General features: G+C 53.1%; 2 protein-coding genes across 3 annotated transcripts in view; one reads left to right on the forward strand and one right to left on the reverse strand.

Annotated features, from left to right (window-relative positions):
* The first annotated feature begins 95 nt into the window (after positions 1-95).
* GDF1 (growth differentiation factor 1) lies at positions 96-2,436 on the forward strand. The gene is made up of 2 exons (XM_037028892.1): positions 96-441; positions 1,047-2,436. The coding sequence occupies exons 1-2, from the start codon at positions 117-119 to the stop codon at positions 1,832-1,834; spliced, it is 1,113 nt and encodes a 370-aa protein (XP_036884787.1). The 5' UTR covers positions 96-116; the 3' UTR covers positions 1,835-2,436.
* Positions 2,437-3,823: 1,387 nt separating this feature from the next.
* Positions 3,824-18,398, reverse strand: part of UPF1 (UPF1 RNA helicase and ATPase) — a 33,858-nt gene continuing 19,283 nt past the window's right edge. The window contains exons 6-24 of one of the 2 annotated variants that reach the window (XM_037028891.1): positions 17,358-17,519; positions 16,695-16,779; positions 16,412-16,510; positions 15,837-15,945; positions 15,577-15,736; positions 15,360-15,478; positions 14,746-14,910; positions 14,526-14,640; positions 13,826-13,969; positions 13,242-13,455; positions 9,351-9,468; positions 8,859-9,015; positions 8,126-8,268; positions 7,156-7,330; positions 6,754-6,835; positions 5,246-5,407; positions 4,942-5,159; positions 4,455-4,577; positions 3,824-3,924 (exon numbers count right to left, since the gene is read on the reverse strand). In XM_037028891.1, the coding sequence (XP_036884786.1) occupies positions 4,458-4,577; positions 4,942-5,159; positions 5,246-5,407; positions 6,754-6,835; positions 7,156-7,330; positions 8,126-8,268; positions 8,859-9,015; positions 9,351-9,468; positions 13,242-13,455; positions 13,826-13,969; positions 14,526-14,640; positions 14,746-14,910; positions 15,360-15,478; positions 15,577-15,736; positions 15,837-15,945; positions 16,412-16,510; positions 16,695-16,779; positions 17,358-17,519 (2,547 nt within the window). In that variant the 3' untranslated portion in view covers positions 3,824-3,924; positions 4,455-4,457. Of the gene's footprint in view, positions 3,925-4,454; positions 4,578-4,941; positions 5,160-5,245; positions 5,408-6,753; positions 6,836-7,155; positions 7,331-8,125; positions 8,269-8,858; positions 9,016-9,350; positions 9,469-13,241; positions 13,456-13,825; positions 13,970-14,525; positions 14,641-14,745; positions 14,911-15,359; positions 15,479-15,576; positions 15,737-15,836; positions 15,946-16,411; positions 16,511-16,661; positions 16,780-17,357; positions 17,520-18,398 lie in introns of both variants that reach the window. The other variant, XM_037028889.1, reaches the window with a different exon arrangement.

The raw sequence follows: 18,398 nt of genomic DNA on the forward strand, positions 1-18,398 counted from the left end.
GAAACCCCGCCCCTGGGTCGGTCCCTGCCGGGCTTCAGGGCCGAGGCCACGCCCCCCCGGGACCCTGCCCCACCCCGGACTCTTGAGTACTCGTCCGGTTGCCGCCTGTGAGGAAGATGCCACTGCTTCTCCGCTGTCCCGACCGCCGCGCTCTTCTCCTCCTCCCGGCCCTGCTGCTGCCCTCGCTGGCCCCGGCCTGTGCCCCTGTGGCCCCGGGCCCCGCCGCTGCTCTGCTCCAGGCTCTTGGGCTACGTGACGCACCTCAGGGTGCCCCCAAGCCCCGCCCCGTACCCCCTGTCATGTGGCGCCTGTTCCGCCGCCGGGACCCCCAGGAGACCAGGGTCAGCCCACGACGGACGTCCTCGGGGGCCACCCTACGACCTTGCCACGTGGAGGAGCTGGGGGTTGCTGGGAACATTGTGCGCCACATCCCGGATCGAGGTGAGTGGGGCGGCTGAGACCCACCCCTGCTTGGGCGCCCCAGCCCACCATGAGCTTTCATCGGCCGAGGGTCCCTACCCACCCAGTGGAGCCAGCCCAGAACAAAATGGGCCCCCGTACTCCATCCCTCATCTCTATGGACACCTGGGGGGACCAGGGAGAGTGGCCACAGGGCTGCGCCTTGTACCCGGGAAAGGCCCTGGCTTGCAGCTTAAGCCCTGCCCCCACTCTCCCCCACTCCCGCTGCGTCACACCATTTGAAGCCTTGCTGCAGATGACACCTCGCTCCAGCACCGCTTCCCCAGGCGTTGGTTCATCTCTGCCCCCTGCCTGTGTTCCCCACACAGACAAGCCACCCTGCATTGGGCAGATGTCTTCTTTGCAAGTGATGCCCGCCCCCACTCCGTCCGACCCCTTCCTTCACACCATTTGATGCTTTATAACAAATGGTTTACCCTCAACACCAGGCACTCACATTCCCCCCATCTCCCCAACCGAGAACTCCTCGAGTGCAGGCGGCACTGCACTGGGGGCGGAGGTGGGGAGTGGGGGGCGGGGGAGAGTGGGGATGCAGTGCAAGCCTAGTCCTCTCCCGGCCTCCCTAGGTACGCGCGCCGGGATCCCGGAGCCCGCGGCCGCAGAGCAGTGTTTGAGGTGGACCGTCGTCTTTGACCTGTCTGCTGTCGAACCCGCAGAGCAACCGAGCCGAGCCCGCCTGGAGCTACGCTTCGCAGCAGAGGAAGCGGCGATGGGGATTGAGGGCGACTGGGAGCTGAGCGTGGCGCAGGCAGCCGAGGGCACCGGTGTGGGTCCGGTGCTGCTCCGACAGGCGGTGGTCTCGCTGGGGACGCCAGTGCGCGCTGAGCTGCTGGGCGCCGCCTGGTCCCACAACACCTCAGTGCCACGCAGCCTCCACCTGGTGCTGGCACTGCGCCACCAGGCCACCAGCGCCTGCGTGCGCCTGGCTGAAGCCTCCCTCTTGTTGGTGACCCTTGACCCGCGCCTGTGCCATCCCCTAGCCCGGTTGCGGCGTGAGGCTGATTCCGCGGTGGGTGGTGGTCCTGGGGGCTCCTGTCGTGCGCGGCGGCTCTACGTGAGCTTCCGTGAGGTGGGCTGGCACCGCTGGGTCATTGCACCGCGCGGTTTCCTGGCCAACTACTGCCAGGGACAGTGCTCGCTCCCCGCCACGCTGCCTGGGCCCAGTGGGCCCCCCGCACTCAATCACGCCGTGCTGCGAGCGCTCATGTACTCAGCTGCCCCCGGTGCCACGGGCCTGCCCTGCTGTGTGCCCGCGCGCCTGTCACCCATCTCTGTGCTCTTCTTTGACAACAGCGACAACGTGGTCCTGCGGCACTATGAGGACATGGTGGTGGATGAGTGCGGCTGCCGCTGAGGAACAGGCATGAGCCGGAACACAATAAACACAGGGTGGTTTGAGCTATGCGTCTTTGGGTTTCCTCACCCAGGTTGGGACCGCTGCTTCCATCTGATGGACGTCAGGTTGGTGGAGACGAGGGTCCTATAATGGCGCCATCTGCCATGTTAGAGAGCTATATCCAGATGGCTCTACATCTAAGGGGACCCTGGGAGTCCTGCCCACCCCTGCAAGCACAGGTGCAAGGGGCACTGCTGCCCCGTCCTCCCCGGTCTGTAGACCCAGCCCTTCTCAGACATGCCCTTGAGACAGTAGGCCCCAGACCAAGTGCTCTCCCACCCCTGCAGTTTACCAGCCCTCTGACAGGCAAGAGTTGTTTTAATATTTTATTGGTGACAAAAGAGCTTAAAACAAATTGACCGAAAATCAGAAGTGACATTGCCTCAGTACAGATGTTCCTTGATTTGGAAAACTCAAAGTAACTGCTGCTAGAAGGTGAACAAAGCCAACAGCAAAGAGCGAGGTAGAGCACTCCAGGGAAGGAACAGGGAGGTGGGCAGGCACAAAGGGTCGCAGCAGAAGCCTATCCAAGCCCAATGCCTCCAGGCGGCCTACCAAAAGGGGACCAAACGCCCTCTAGCAATGGGAGTAAGAGGCGTTGCCAGAAGGTGCCTGTGTATCCCTGTCTCTCCATTTACCAGATGGCACCTGGAGGCTTTAGAATAAGGGCCAGTGTCAGGCGCATGGGGAAAGGATGCTAGGGCATCACTGTCACTACAACCTGGGTAGGCAGGAAACGGCCCTCAACTGGATAATCACCAAGGAAACTAACACCTGCCCCCAGAAGGCCTTTCCCAACCCCAAGAATTTCCCAAATGTAGACCCAGGTCAATGCCTGTCTGTATCAGCTGAAGTGACAAACTCCTCCAAGCACTTTCAGCACAGAATCAACTTATTTCTGAAACTTCTCCCAAATAAAAGTAGAAACCACCCCAACTCATTGAAGCTATGCACACAGACGGAGGGGCTTCAAACCTGGGAGTGGGGTGGAGGGTAAGGGGGGCAAGGCGCTCAGCTTCTCTGATGGCTGCAGGGGCTGAGGGTGCCTCCCTGGAGAAGGATCTTCTTAGCTGACGTCTTTTGCCAAATCCTCAGGGAGGACCCTGGGGAAGAAGACACTGGGCAAGGAACAACTGCTTTCCTGCCCTCTGGCCTCATGGCTAGCTCTGCCCAGGCCCTTCAGGGGACTGAGTCCACTGTGTGTGAGAAGTGCCTTTCTTCTCAGAAGTTCAGTGGGGCCCGTGGGCCCAAGTGACGTTTCTTCACTGCCCCGATGCACAGGGAGAAGCGCTGCTGGAAACTAAACGGAAAACAAAAATCTTCCTCGCCGTAATCACGTCACAGGTGTTCATCCTAACCTCGTTGTGTGGCTCGTTTAAACTTCGTTTCTGGAAGCTTCTTGCATCTCCCAGGTCCAACCACTAAGATTTGAGAGATGAACTCAGTATATTTTTCAGTACTCCTTTGAAATAATCTTTTAAAAACAAACAGAAAACCCCAAACACCGTATTTTCTTTTAAATGAAAACCCTCTAAAACGCAGCGTGACTGCGAGGTCTCAGACGGCATGGACGGTACCCACGCCTCGGCGGGGCTCTCCAAGCACAGCTGTAAGGAGCCTGCTCAGCACAGAAATGCCAGTTGTTCCTGATAAAACGTAGTCCCCTTTCAATAAAAGAGAAAAAGAAAGAAAGAACAGAGGAAAGGGCTACTCTGAGATGAGGGTCTTCCTCCCTCCACCTGGTCGAAGACCCAGGTGTAGACATGGCGAGCCGGGCCTCCTTGGCGAGCGGGCTGCAGGGCTCTCCAGGGCTCTCCGGAGGGCCGGCCCCACCTCCGCTCTCCCTCTGTCTCCTCGCCGTGGTGCCAGCAGGGGGCACTCACTACCTCGGGCTGCTCTCCCTCGGGTGCTCCTCTCCCTCTCCTGTTGCTCACAGTGGTGCTTCAGTTTTAGCAGTGGAAAACAGGTATCCATTTATTTTTATTTTTTATTACCCAGAGTAAGATGCTGATGGACTAAGCCACATAGCTTAGCTCTTCTGCCACCACCTGCAGAGAAGGAAGAAGGGCAGGAAGCTGTCAGAGGGTGGGAGTCTGCCCCCACCTGGAAGGCAAGGGGCTTTCTCTCCGCTTCCTCTCTGCACCTATGGTCTCACCAGCGGAATGGGAGCCCTCAGACCAGTGACTTCCCAGCCAGCGGGAAGGCAGCCAGGAGCTAGGGCTGGAGCCTGTGCTGAAACAGTGGCACGCCTTCTCCCGCAGCACCAGCACCCAGACGGATGGGAACTGTAGGGAACCTACAGCTCTGGCGGGTACCTAAAGCTAGGACCTTCACCCTCATGAGCTCAGTCAAAGCGAGGGATGCGTCCTCCTTCCTTCCTGCCTGCCTGCCCAGGAGGCTACGGGCTGTCACATAATATTTTCTCAGGAGTTCTAGGGCTCTTAGCAGAAGGTACGACACAGGGACCTGAATTTAAAGGTCACATGATGACCTGGCCCCTCGGGGACTTGAGACTCCCACCACATTTCCCCAGTTTTCCCACAACCCAGGTCCCGGCCCGCCTCTGGGGTTGGCTTGCCTTCTAATACTGGGACAGCCCCGTCACTCCACCATGCTGATATGCCCGCTCCCCCTGGTACGTAGAGTCTTGCGACAGCGCCACATCGATCTGGGACTTAAACTCATCACCAAGGTAACTGTCCTGAAAGACACAGTTGGGGAGATGAGCAGCCAGCGAACTAGCTCCCATCCCTGAGAACCTGTTGTGTGTCCAACCCTTCCCCAGCCCAGAGAAGAATGTAAAAAAGTGGTCCTCAAGCCTGAGTAACAGAAAACCCACTGTTTACATCACCGAGACAGGTGACCCAGGCCTGTTTGAAGGGGCAGTGTCATGGATGGGACATTCTAGATCCACAGTCCCATTGCTGAGGGTAGTCACAAAGGAGGCCATCCTCCCCCGAGTCCTTGGCAAGTGCTGTGCGGTGGGGAGGTGTGTGTGGAGGGCACCCTGGGCTGGCTAACTTTTCTGCAGGTGTAACATGCCAGTTTCAGCGAGGCCAGCTCACCTGGGACAGCTCAGGCTGGGAGAGGCCAGGCTGGCTCATCTGGGAGGGCTGGCTCATGGAGATGTAGCCCTGCGTCAGGGCCCCCTGAGAGAAGGGCTGCGATGCCACATCCTGGCTGGCCTGGCTGCTGGGCAGGTTCGTCTGGCTAGGCCCAGGAAGCCCAAACCGGTTCTTCTGACGTCCGCCACGACCCGTCTTACCTTTTGGGGTGCCCCGACCTGAAAGACAGTGTCCAGGGTTCCTTGAAGGAGGTCTGAGCCTCACAGACAAGCAATATTGCTCAAGGTTCTTAGCGCTTGCTCACCTGCAGCTGGCCCATTAGCCTGCCCAAAGTACCCCGGGGGCGGCATTGGTGGCATGACCAGGTTGAAGGGGATGGGAATGTTCATGGCAGCCACGTGGCTGGGACCGGCACTGATCATGCCGAGCTGGTCATGGGTCTGGAAGTACATGCTCGAGGGCCGGCCTGTAAGACAGGGTGAATGGCGAGTTCCCCACTGTGTCCAGGTGAGCCTGCTGCCCACCCCCAGTCAGCTATTCTGCCCATAGTAGAATGCTTGTCCCATTCTGCTACTGTTCTGCCTGTGGTTCTTGGGGTGTCCCCACAACAGAGCCACCTGCTGCAGATTCTGTCAGTCCCCTTCCAACCTGCTGAGAGATGATGCTTGGGAAACCTGCTTTTCTCCCAAGGGATTCTGGAAACCATGACTCTATGAACCAGAGAAACTGAACTACCACACAGTATTTCAAATAAAAAGTCCTTTTTGTGCCAAATTTTATGATCGTACCACATGCACACTATACACACAAAACAGCAGAATGCCTACGACACAGACCAGTGGATCTGCTGAAGGCAAGGGTCCCTGGGGCCAGGACCTGAGCGCATGGCCTTCTGAGTTGGCCCCTGAGGACTCAGGAAGGACTATGGGCCTTGGACACTCTCAGCTACACAGCAATTTGCTGGATGTGCTGGTGAGACGTTTGCTGTTGCTAGAGAACACTGTCTGCAATCTGAGCCCAGTGGCCCCAGGAATTATGGCAAAGAAAGGGGGACCCCAAGATATATGGCATAGAGGAGGGGCCGGGGTACACCTGCCCTCAAGATGGCCAGTGAGCCCTGGCCGGGTAGTTCAACCGGTTGGCGCATCATCCCAATACACAAAGGTTGTGGGTTGGATCTCCCATCAGGGCACATATAGGAATCAACCAATGAACAAAAATAAGTGAAACAACAAACTAATGTTTCTCAGATCAAAAAAGAATAAACAGCAAGCACATGAGGGGACAATGCCCAGAGCAAAAAAGCAGGCAGGTGATACTGAACTGAGCCTCTGGGCACAGTGGTGGGGAAGGGTCCAAGCAAACAGGGACCTGGGGGGTGAGCAGGAGCCGTCTACACACGGGCTCGGCAAGAGGAGGTGTTTCAAGCAGCAAGGGTCAGACTCAGCCTTAGGGTACACCGAGACTCCACACAGACTAGACATGCACCCAGCTCTGAGTTCTGGAACAGCAAGTGGAGGCTTCATGGAGGCAGAACCTGAAAAGAGGTTGCAGGCCACCTAGAAGAACTGCAGGTGTGACTTCCCATTGAAAAGGGGAGCACAGGGCAGGTGGGGTGGAGCTCTGGGGCAAATAGGCAGAGCTGTGTTATTTAAAAACATCTTGTTCTTAGGAACTGCCAGAGACCAACTCTTTGATCTCAGACAAGGGAAGAACTCATTGTCAGATAGGTTTCTGTGGACGGATGCAGTGCAGGCGTGGGAAGGGTCAATATTCCCAGTGCTGGCCCCGTTTCCCACAGAGAGGACTTACCCTGGCTGCTCCGGTCATAGACTGACCCTGGGATGATGGCCTCCCGGGCATCATACATGGCTGTAGTCATGAAGCGGGCTCCCTGCGAAGGATTTGGATAAGTGAGGAATATCACCCTTCTCTCAATGACCTGGCCTTTGATGCTCAACATTCGATCTTTGGCTTCAGTTCAAGCAGCACTGTACCCCTCCACCTGTGTCTGACTCCAAGATGCCCCCAGGACTTAGCATCCCATACATCCCCAGCCCTCAAGACACTGGTGTGGGGGGCCAGCACACACTACTCCTCTTCACACACTGACATGCGCACGCTTGCCACAGGCCACACTGGCCATTGCTCACTGCCAGGTGCTAAATCGTGAGCTTGGGGGGAAAAGCCCTCCCTCCTATCAGCCAGGCTCACAGGGTTGATGGTGTTGACCAGCTTCCGGGGCTTGCTGAACTGCATGAGACTCTCCCGCAGGTTGTTCAGGGGCCCCTCCACCAGCACTTTCTGCTCCTTATAGTAATTCAGCAGATGGTTCCACAGCGGTTGCTTGGACAGAGCCTTGGGGTTGCCTACAATGATGACCCCATATCTGCAAGGTGTGGGTGCAAAGAGTGTGGTGTTTAGGGCCACATGGAAAGCAAACATGCAAAACAGTCTGAGGCTAAACAAATTCAAAACCCAAGTCCAAAGTTCCTGGGGGCCAGCCTCTGCCTCCCTGCACAGAGTCTGGCCCACCCATGATGACGGACACCGGAGCTCTCCCTACAAGCTGCTGACATGGCACTCAGTTTATCTGGGGGTGAATTTTTAGGGGCTCAAACCAAACACCCCTGTGGGCAGCACAGCTCAGAGACTAGCTTCTCTGTTGCAGCGTCAAGTCAGCTTTCTGAGCTACGGAGACCCTGAAAGGAAGGGCATGGAAGCCTGGGGGCCACTTTGTACTCCAGGTCCCTTCTGTGCTGTTACCACCATTTCAGAGGAGTTACACCCAAGAGGCAAAGAGAAACCAGGACCAAAATGTTAGACCTGAGGGTTCAAAACTCAGCAGGAACACCCCTCCCCGCCCGGGTTTTAATCTCAGGTCAGAAGGCCCGAGACTGACACTGTTCATGAAATGAGGCCACAGAAAACCACCAGGACACAGAAATCCACAGGTGAGCCCTTCTTTCTAAGTTGCTGCTGAAGCCCTTGGATCTCAGGCATTGGCAAGCCCTCTCCCGCGCCTGTGCCGCCAGCCCAAGGTGCAGCTGGGGTGTGAAGGCTATTAATGAGAGGAAGCGCAAACCCTCCAAGAGCCCCACACAAGTCCCTCTGAAGAACCCTAAAGCAGGATGGTAGCATCTGCCACCAACATGCAAGCCTCAACAGGACCCAGCCCTCATACCTCGCTCGGGTCAGGGCCACGTTAAGCCGCCGGGGGTCGTTTAAAAACCCGATTCCTTGGTGCTCATTGGCTCTCACGCAGGAAAGGATGATGAAGTCCTTCTCACGCCCCTGGAACGCATCCACACTGGCAATCTCCACCTCCTGCAAAAGACACATGGTCATGGTCAATCAGCAGGCTGCCCTCAAGGACCCGTAGGCTGCACAAAGCACAAATGCACCACTGAATCCCACCCAGCAGCTCTGTTCACAGACCTGCTCTCCTGGCTTTCCCTCTTTGGTTGTGTTTTTCATTGCAGTCATTTGTTTCCCAATAATAAAAAGCATAATTGCTCAACAGAAAACCCAACACTGTTCCCCAAGTTACGTGTCACTGTCAGAGACCTTACCCTCCATTCTGGTTCATTTCCACATGGAGAAATAACAATGTTGCCCTGCAACCTCATGACAGATGCACCTGGACACTTTACCCAGGTGCTGACCCCCCAAGAGCTGGCCATGCTCTGATGACGACAAAACACTGCCTACTTGGCAGCACAAATTACAGCCCTACTGGGCAACTCTGGAGCCTTTTAAAGTTTTGATCTGGAAAGTATCCTGAGAAAAACACTTTTATGCATGAACCTTGGCCCACATTCCTGACCCTTGATGTGCAGGGCGAGGGCAGAAAAGATGGTTAACAATCAAACGCAAACCTCCCTGGCCAGCCTGGCAGAGTAGGATGGAGCTCGTACCTGGTATAGCTTGGTGTGCAGGGAGCCACTGAATTGCATGTACTGTACCAGGTAGGACCGCTGGCCCTCATAAGGCGTGATGATGCCAATCTGGTCCGGCTTGGCGCCTGCCTTCAGCAGCTTCGTGGTGATCTTCTCCACATTTGCAGCCTCCGTCCTAAGGAAACCAGGTGTTCAGTTCTCGGGCTGCACCTGTGGGCTCCTGAGACCTGAGGCTGTGGGAGGCGTAGGGGCAGCTATGCCCACGATGGGCCACCCTGTCCTGGACCGAGGGAGTCACGGAGAACAGAAAAAGTTCACACACATGGGCACAAAAAACATCTGCTTAACATAAAAACTACACTGGAAAGCGAAATGAGAATATGCTGTGGGCTGAGAAACGTGAACAGAACAGAGTGAGGGGGGCAATTGCTACCCAGCGTTATATGCACTGATCAGTTTGGCCAAACTGCCACCAAAACCAGCTGCTGTGGTGGGCAAACCTCAGCTTACCTGTTCAGGTAGGAGGTGCCCGAGCTGGCTATCTCTTCCTGGCCCTGGGTCACATAGAAGAACATTGGCTTATCAGGTTGGGGCCACTGGAAGTCAAACCCCTTCTTCACTCGATCCGCTGTCACGGGGGAGGGAAAAGAGGCAACACTTCTCGTCATAGAAGGAAAACACAGCCAGAGGCGACCGGAATGGGCCCTCTGCTCAAGGGGCCAGGACTGAGTGAAGCTTTGCACACAACAGAACCACTCACTCCCCGACATGCCTCACTGGTCAGTGCTTTCTTTCTTTTAAAGATTTTATTTATTTTTAGACAGAGGAGAAGGGAGGGAGAGAGAGGGAGAGAAACATCAGTGTGTGGTTGCCTCTCGCATGCCCCCTACTGGGGACCTGGCCTACAACCCAGGCATGTGCCCTGACTTGGAACCTAACCAGTGACCGTTTGGTTCTCAGGCCAGCACTCAATCCACTGAGCCATACCAGCCAGGGCTGGTCAGTACTTTCCATACTTAGTTTAAGAAATCTACACTCACCCCCATGAAGACATTCTCCTGTTTCCTTCTAGAATTTTTACTATAGTCCCCACAGGACCCAGAAGCCCCTACAACTGGCTTTTGTGAATGACAATGTTGAGCAACCTGTCTGGTCACAGACCCAGCTGAAGGAGCTATATCTAACCAGTGTATCAGTGTGAGGAAACTATTATTTCTGCATCACAACAACCCAATGTCAACATACAATAATACCCTTCATCTCAAGGTGAAAATGAGGTCAAGTCCATCGCTAGTGTTCAAGTGAGAACAGAGATCAGCCGGTGAGTGCAGTGGCCTGTTAGTCTAGGGGCTCCTGGCAAACTAATGCCCAATGGGGTTGGGACTGGTCTGTACCACCTGCCAATCTCTGTGGTGTCGAAATGCTCTGTATCAGCAAGTCTGGGTGGCAGCACTACCCCCTATACAAGGGATCCTGGAGACTGGGCAGGTGCTGGTTACACAGGTGTGTTCACTTAGTGAAAGCACACTAAGCTGAACAACACTTAGAGTTTGGATGCTTTTTCACACTTCAAAAGAATTTTAGAAATAGTCCTAGCAGGTGTGGCTCAGTGGATTGAGTGCCAGCCTGCAAATCAAAGGGTCACTGGCTCAATTCCTAGTCTAGGGCACATGCCTGGGTTGCAGGCCAGGTCCCCAGTACAGGGGATCCTTGAGAGGCAACCACACATTGATGTTTCTCTGCCTCTTTCTCCCTCCCTTCCCCCCTCTAAAATAAATAAATAAAATTTTTATTTATTTAAAAATTTAATTTAAAAAATATACTAAGTGGCCCTGACTAGTGTGGCTCAGTGGGTTGGGCATTGTTCTGTACACCAAAAGGTTGCCAGTTCGATCCTTGATGAGAGCACATGCCTGGGTTGGGGGCCAGCCCTGAGCTGGGGGCATTCAAGAGGCAACTGATTGATGTTTCTTGAACACATCAAAGTTTCTCTCTTTCCCTCCCTTTCCCCACCTCTAAAAATTGATAAAATATTTAAAATATATATACTATTGGGTGCTATCATACACTGGGCACTGATTCCACAGCAATGAGCCACCACCGTCTCTGTCTGAACTAGGGCTAAGCGGCAGCTTTCCAATGAATGCCAACCACACTGGAGAATCACAACAAGCTCCTTATGACCTGGCCTGTCCTAGCCCCAGCATCCAATAGCTCAGTAGCATCCTAAGAACTGTGGTAAGGACACCTATGGTGAGAACTGCGGGAGCAACACCTAGGACCTCCGTGCATGGAAACTCCGTGGCCCTGGATGGGCGTGCTGTCGACCTCTTCATCTGTGTAAAGTGGGGCTGCTGGAGTTAACAACATACTCAGTCAGTGGCTCTCAAATACCAGTCTCAGGGCCCCTGTACACTCTGAACAGAGCTGAAGAGGCAAAACAGTTACTGTTTCCATCTACTGATAGTTACTCTTTTAAAACCTAAAAATTTTAAACATCCATTACTTCATTTAAAAATAGACCCATTAGGCCCTGGCTGGTGTGACTCAGTTGGCTGAATGTCATCCTGTTCCTACAGACTGACGACACAGGTTTGATCCCCAGCTGGGGCGCCTACCAATCAATGTTTCTCTCTCACATCAATGATTTTCTCTCTCCCTTCCCCTCTCTAAAAGCAATAAAAAATATACTCAGGTGAGGGTAAAAAATAATAAATTAAAAAAAAAAATAGGTCCACTAGCCCTGGCCTGGTAGCTCAGTTGGCTGGAACGTTGTCCTAACACGCCAAGTGTGTGGGTTTGATCCCCAGTCAGAAAATACACAAGAATTAACTAATGAACACATAAGTAAGTTGACCAACAAATCGAGGTTTTTCTCTTCATCTCCCTAAAATCAATAAATTAAAAAAATTTTAATTAGCCGTGGCTGGTGTGACCCAGTGGATTGAGAGTGCCAGACTGCGAACTGAAATACCTATACCTAGTCAGGACATGCTGGGTTGCAGGCCAGGTCCCCAGCTGGAGGTGAGCAAGAGGCAAAATGAGATACATCGATGTTTCTCTCCTTCTCTTACTCCTCCCTTTCCCTCTCTAAAAATAAATAAATAAAATCTAAAAAAAAAAAAAAGAGAGAGAGAGGTTTTTTATAATTAAAAAAAAAAAAAAAAGATCCATTACAAAAAAAGGAAATCACAAAACAAAACAAAAATGAAATAAAAACAAGCCCGTTTCGTATTAACTTTAGGGGTTTTTTTAAACAAAAAAATTACCGTATTTTCGCCCTGGCTGGTGTGGCTCAGTGGATTGAGTGCCGGCCTGCAAACCAAAGGGTCACTGGTTCAATTCCCAGTCAGGGGACATGCGTGGGTTGCGGGCCAGGTCTCCAGTAGGGGGTGCTCAAGAGGCAACCACACATTGATGTTTCCCTCTCTCCCCCCCTCTAAAAATAAATAAAACCTTTAAAAAATTATCGTATTTTCCACTAAAACATAAACAGTGAATTTGTACAATTTATTACGCAATCTGGCTCACTGGGATCTGCTCCTGTGAGCTAGTGACATGTTTTATAGCCTTTCCCACAACTGTGGGATTCACTTGATTCTCCACCAAAGGTCTGGGAGGTGCCCTTAAGGTCTATGCTGAAAGCTGAAATCCTGCGCTTTGGACAGCCTTTGACCTGAGTGACTTTTGCAACATGCTCGCTGGCTCTTGAGATGAGAAGTACTTCCTGACTCAAAACTTTGTCACCACCTCAATCTCATCAGAAAAATCACTTAGCATTTGGAACACTTGGTCAGCTCATCCTAGGGGACATGAGTTTTCTAAAATACTAATTTTGTTGAGTCCTTGGATTTTATCATTGGTGATAAATACTGTCAGTTGTTTTCCTTGAAGCCACAAGTTTGCTTTGTTTCCAGGAAAACACCTGACAAATACACCCCATTCTAAACAATCACTGCATCTGTGACATGTTGTTCAAGCACCTTGCATACCACCAGTGTCACAAAGATATGTACTTAGGGTGCTGCTTGCCATGAGCATGTGGCAGTGATGACACACACCAATCTGGTGACACCATCCAGACTCATGCTGAGGTCCCCACTGACCCCCAGAACTGTTTCTGCACCGTCAGCATTAGCACAGTGAAGGGTACCTGCCAGTTTAGTATCACTCTGAAAGGAGTCTCTCCTCTCCACCCCCCCACCCCCCCGTTTTATGGAGCCCGGGGTATGGGCTCTGAGAACTGGCTACCCCACACTCCAGAATGGACATGCTGTCCTGCTGACCACAGTGCCTCTCAGAAGTGCCCCCCACATACAAGTGGCTGCTAGGTGAAGCCACTCAAGAAGGAACTGACTGAAGGTTTCCCATACCCCCCACCCACCCCCTGCCAAGTATTACCTGCAGTGACACCGTTCTGCAGAGAGCCCTCATAAAAGATGTTGGATGGGAAGGCACTGAGTGCAGGGTGCATCCGATACTGGACTTGCAGGCGGATTGGACGAATGCCCAGCACCACCAGGCGTTCAAACAGCGACTGAGACAGCCCTGCCTTGGCTGCCTTCTTGCACATCACCACAGGGCCCAGCTGGCAGTGGTCGCCCACGAGGATCAGCTGTTATGAGAGGCCCACACAGGTGAGAGGTTCAAATATGAAGGAGCTGTGATGTCCACTCTCAGAAGACAGAGGCTTGGGGTCCACATAGCGCCCCAGCCATGTCAAGTCCAATAGTAAGATACTGACTGGGAATGGGAAAGCTGCCCACCACAGACAAGAAACACACTCAGACTTGCATTCAGGACCCACACAAAAAGAACCCGAAAAGGGCTCACCACGCATCCCTGGGTTCTGCCAGGGTGTTACACAGCCTCAAAGGACGTTAAAACACCCAAACCTCCAGCACTAAGAATTATAGATAACTGGAACAAGAGAGAATGTACAACCAGTTTTCAAACAAGACCACAATGGAAGTGGCGGGGCCCACCTGCTTAGCTCCAAGGACCACGGGGACCATGCACTCTGGCTCTGTGGCCTGAGTGCTCTCGTCGATTAGAATGGAGCGGAACTGCATCTTGGCGAGCCTGGGGTCTCCTGCACCCACACACGTGCAGCAGATGACATCTGCGTTCTATGGAAGAAGAGTGTGTGACATCAGAGGAACCTACAACAGTACATGTTACCAGCCCCGGAGGGGCAGGCAAGCAGGATAGGACAGAACACCACTATGGTCCCTTCTCTCTATACAGCCATGAAAACAAGCTGTCTCTCCTAGACAGTGATCACTGTCCAGGCTGCAGTGATAGGAAACTTTAAGATCTAAAGTGGTGGGGCCTTACCACCACTTACCACAGAAAAAGCTCTCAGTGTAGATGGCTTAGTGCTTTAGACAGCCTCCAAGGGGCAGTGCAGAGCCAGGGGACAAGTGCTGGGTTGGGATCCACTTTTGGCTGGTTTGTCAAGAAATAGCCACCCACTGGGGGTGATGCTGATCAGGGTCCCAGGCTCCCAGTAGCAAGGGGCCTGGCAGGGAGTAGAAACTACTACTCAAAACTACTCAAAAATCATGTCTGTGTGTTTTCAGAAAGCAAACAAAATGGGGTATCTAAGCTTTCTTCCAAAAGCAAGTAACAACCTGACTAAAAGTGCCATCGTATGCCCAGATGCCCTAAGGCCCAGGCCCTCACCATGAGCAGCTCCCTTTCAGCTGTGCGCTTCAGGGCTCGGTATCGCTTCTCATCAGCAGACGACAGCTCCCCAGTCTCGTCTTTGAGCTGCTGCAGCTTCTGGAGCTCTGGCATGCTGGAAGCATGGGGGCATGTCAGGGGGCATGAAGGACTGTGTGTCAGGGCCACAGAGAAGAGACCCACCCCTCTCACTTGAAGCGGGGTACCTGATGACACCCACCTATCCATGTTCCTGATCTGGTTGTGCAGGGCCAGGAATGACACCGGGGAATCGATGGCCTCACGGCTCTTAGCGCAGAGCCGAACGACTTTCAGTCCTGTCTGGTGGATCTTCTCAGTCAGCTGATCCACAGCTATGTTACTTGGAGCACAGACGAGCACAGGCCTTCAACATAAGACAAATGAACGTCTCAGTGCTCACGCAGAGGAGATTCACAAAATACTAAGTGCCAAGACTGTTGTGTTGAACCATAAGCAGTGCAGACAGCTCAATTTAAGAATAAAGCTAGGAAGGACACAATGCAGAAGACACTAAAACTTCAAGTCAGTCCAGAGCTTCCTGTCCCTACCCAGCTTTCACTCTACTGGTACAAAGCACTGCTAATAAAAGACCTTCACCCTCAACCCTCCTCGTCTCACAGTGAAGACTTTCCAAGCTGAGGTACACATAGCACAGCACCCCGGGGTGAGCCCACCAGTGCCAGCGCAGCTGTAGGAGCACCAGACTGGCTTGTTAAAAGCAACCAGAGGCCTGACCTAACAAAAAACAATGTAAAACACAACAAGCAGGGAACCCTCCCAAGATGTTCCGTAGCCAGGCCCTCGGTCCCCTACCCGTTGCCCTGCCGTGCCAGGTGGTAGACAATGGTGGCCGAGGTCACAGTCTTCCCTGTTCCTGGTGGTCCCTGGATCAGGCTCAGCGGTCTCTGCAGCACAGTCTTCACAGCGTAAACCTTCAGATACAAGTGGCCGTTAAGGACGTAGATGCCCCGGGGCCCCCACATAGCAGCTCTCTGTGCCAGGCCCTGACCACCCTCAGAATGACGAGAACCTGAGAGTGGTTGAGGTCAGGCAGCCCCTGTGCTGTGAAGCGCTTGGGCAGCTGGCACTTGATGATCACATCCTCCACCTCGTGACCGAGCAGTTTGTGGTAGATATAGCCCGACACGGAGGTCTCATCCACAGCAAAGGTCTTCAGTGCACTCTGCATCCTGTGGGGAAGTGACAGATTGGCCACATGTTCACTGGGCTGGTGATCACCAGGTCACCACAGGGAGACTCATGAGGAGCTGGAGGCTGAGGCGGTCGCACCTGTCAAATGAGGTGGACTTCCACACGAAATCCACCTGGAAGTTATGTGTCACCTCCACAGGTGCACCCACACTGCTCCGCAGCTCAATGGCAATCTCATCACCATAATCTGCGCAGCTGAGTTAAGGCTCATCCTCGTCGTAAGCTGGCTGTACCTTTCTGAGGAGCCCTCACTTGGTTACGGAGACAATTTCTCCCTTTGCACCAAAAGGTGACAACGCAGCCAGCGAGACCCATGTTCTCACTGACAGATTCTGTCTACGGTAGCTGAGTCCCCTGCAGCCAGCCCCCAACAACTACCCCGTGAGCCTCTGGGTGTATCATGGGTGCATGATGCTGGGATGGATTGGCCACATCTAGAACCCAGGTTCTTTTTAGTAGTGTTTCTTGTTATTTTATATAAATGGTACACCCTCAGAGTCTCCATGAAGAAAGAGTTCAGTGGCTTGAAACAAACTTAACTCAAAGGGGCCCCAACAGCCATGGCCATACCCTGCACAAAGGCCCCACAACTCGTTTCCCCAGTGGCCCACACACAGGTCTCCTGCGCTAGCTGTTCTTCACACAAAGGATACTGTCAGGGACCTTGATGACGTGGCCGATCCCTTTCCACAGGGGTGCCAGATCCCCTTTGTACCGCAAGCATATCTCATCCCCCTGCATGAGCCGCATGTCTTCCAGGAAAAAGACAGCAAGAAAGTTATCATTTTCAACATGTGCCTAGGCCACCACCATGAAGAGTTTAAATTAAGGGTCACTTTACAAGGGCACAACTAGGAATTTTATGCTACTTATAGTCACAAATATTTTAAAACTTAAAATCACCTCTTAACCAAATTATGACTAAATCCTCATTACCAGAGTCAGTCTTGGGTAAAGTGAAGTAGGCGATTCTCTTCTTGTTAAGGCCCAGGTCCCACCTGACCGTGATGTTATCTTGAGTCTGAGCACATGAAAAATAAGAGCCCTGTTAGCCTGCGACACAGACACGGCCTGGACTCCTGTGTCTGGGACTCCACAGGCATGTGCCCTAAGGCAACTTCATGAGCCTTGACGCTGGTGTGCAGCGAGCAACACCCAGCAGCCTGAAACACCAACAAGGGCACCGCTGGGAGAGAAGACATTAGGATACCCAGAACCCCCACAAAACGGCCAGGAACCTCCACACGACGTCAGCTCTCAGAAGTCTTCAGAGGGAGAGAAAGGAAGCTGAAGGCTGAGGACACGGCCCAGGAGCCCCAGGGCTCCGGCTCCCTAGACATGCTCTTCTTGGGACCAGCACAAGGAGTGCCCACCATGGCTCCAAAGGCTGCAAACCCAACTGTGAAGGACTTTTATTAGATTTAATATCAGCTAACACTCAGGCTGGTGTCTAGCTCTAAGTGACAAGGCATCTGCCCTCGATCCACAGCTCCATCTCTAGTCACGACAGCATCGGCAGCCTGCAGGGAAAACTACCCTCCCTGTATCTCAGGAAAGATGTGTTAAAACCACCACATTCTCCTGCACACACCACGTCACCTGTGACTCTTTCAGCTTCTTGTCATAGTCGGCCTCCAGCTTGACCAGAGGCCCGAATATGTTCTGGTACTGGTAAGCATCCTCATACCGCAGGAGGACGTGCTGCGGCTCCTCGTCCACCCCCGGCTTCTCCAGATCCTCCAACGTGGCAGAAGGATTCTCCTAGAAGACAAGAACAACATTGAGTTCATCCCTGGTTTCACCTGTGTATGAAATGGACTGTATTCAAGCTCACCAGTCACCAGAGGGGCACACCCATCAACTCTCGGAATGAGCCAACGTTGGGCTAACACCAAGAAAGGTGCCAACAGTCCATGGTGTCAACCCTGTGGGAGAGCCTTCCTGTCAGGAAGTTCATGTGGCACTGGGAGGCTGGATGCCCGCCGAGGCCACGCTCGTGCCCCAGCTCCTGCTCCTAACAAACCAACAGGGTAAGTCTTGACAAGTCTTGGCAGTCACACTCCAGGTACACAACTAACACACCCACACCATCAAATGGCCACATCCTCCACAATCACCTGGCCCTGAACTGGAAGGGACGACACTTCTTCCAGGCTGTCAGAAAGACCAGTTCCTCTGGCTGTGTAAACAGAAGGCAAGATGAGACCCACCTCCCCCTTTCCTCCTGATCCTACACTACACTAATAGGGCTTTGTGCTCTTTCCCAGCAGGGACAGAACAGTTAAGCGGGCTGCTGAAATATGAAAAAAATATGGCAACATGAAAATGGAAGTGAAACGGCACCTTGGTAGACAATGTCTGAAAAATATTTTAATTTGCACTTGAAGTAAAGATAAATTCACATTTAAGATTTCTGGTTATACAGGCACCTAATTGAAATTTCTAACCCTGTCATTAAAACTGCATAGTAATACAGTTTCATTAGAGAGAAGGGCTATCCTGGAGAAGTGGGTAACGCATGCAGAGCAGGTGTCCAACCACACAACTGGGGGCTCCTCTCTTCCTCAGTCGCTGCACTGCACATCGCTGACCTTTGGGACCCCGACCCCTTTCCCACTGCACTCTCGCCCTGGCCTGGTA

This window comes from Sturnira hondurensis, unplaced genomic scaffold, assembly GCF_014824575.4.
Source record: "Sturnira hondurensis isolate 20B ecotype Veracruz unplaced genomic scaffold, ASM1482457v3 Scaffold0020119, whole genome shotgun sequence".
Classification (NCBI taxonomy): Eukaryota; Metazoa; Chordata; class Mammalia; order Chiroptera; family Phyllostomidae; genus Sturnira; species Sturnira hondurensis.

Excerpts from the sequence above, each read along its gene's own strand:
- GDF1 (XM_037028892.1), top strand. The coding sequence starts at position 117 with ATGCCACTGCTTCTCCGCTGTCCCGACCGCCGCGCTCTTCTCCTCCTC. Across the intron at positions 442-1,046 it reads GCGCCACATCCCGGATCGAG|GTACGCGCGCCGGGATCCCG; the intron begins GTGAGTGGGGCG and ends CGGCCTCCCTAG.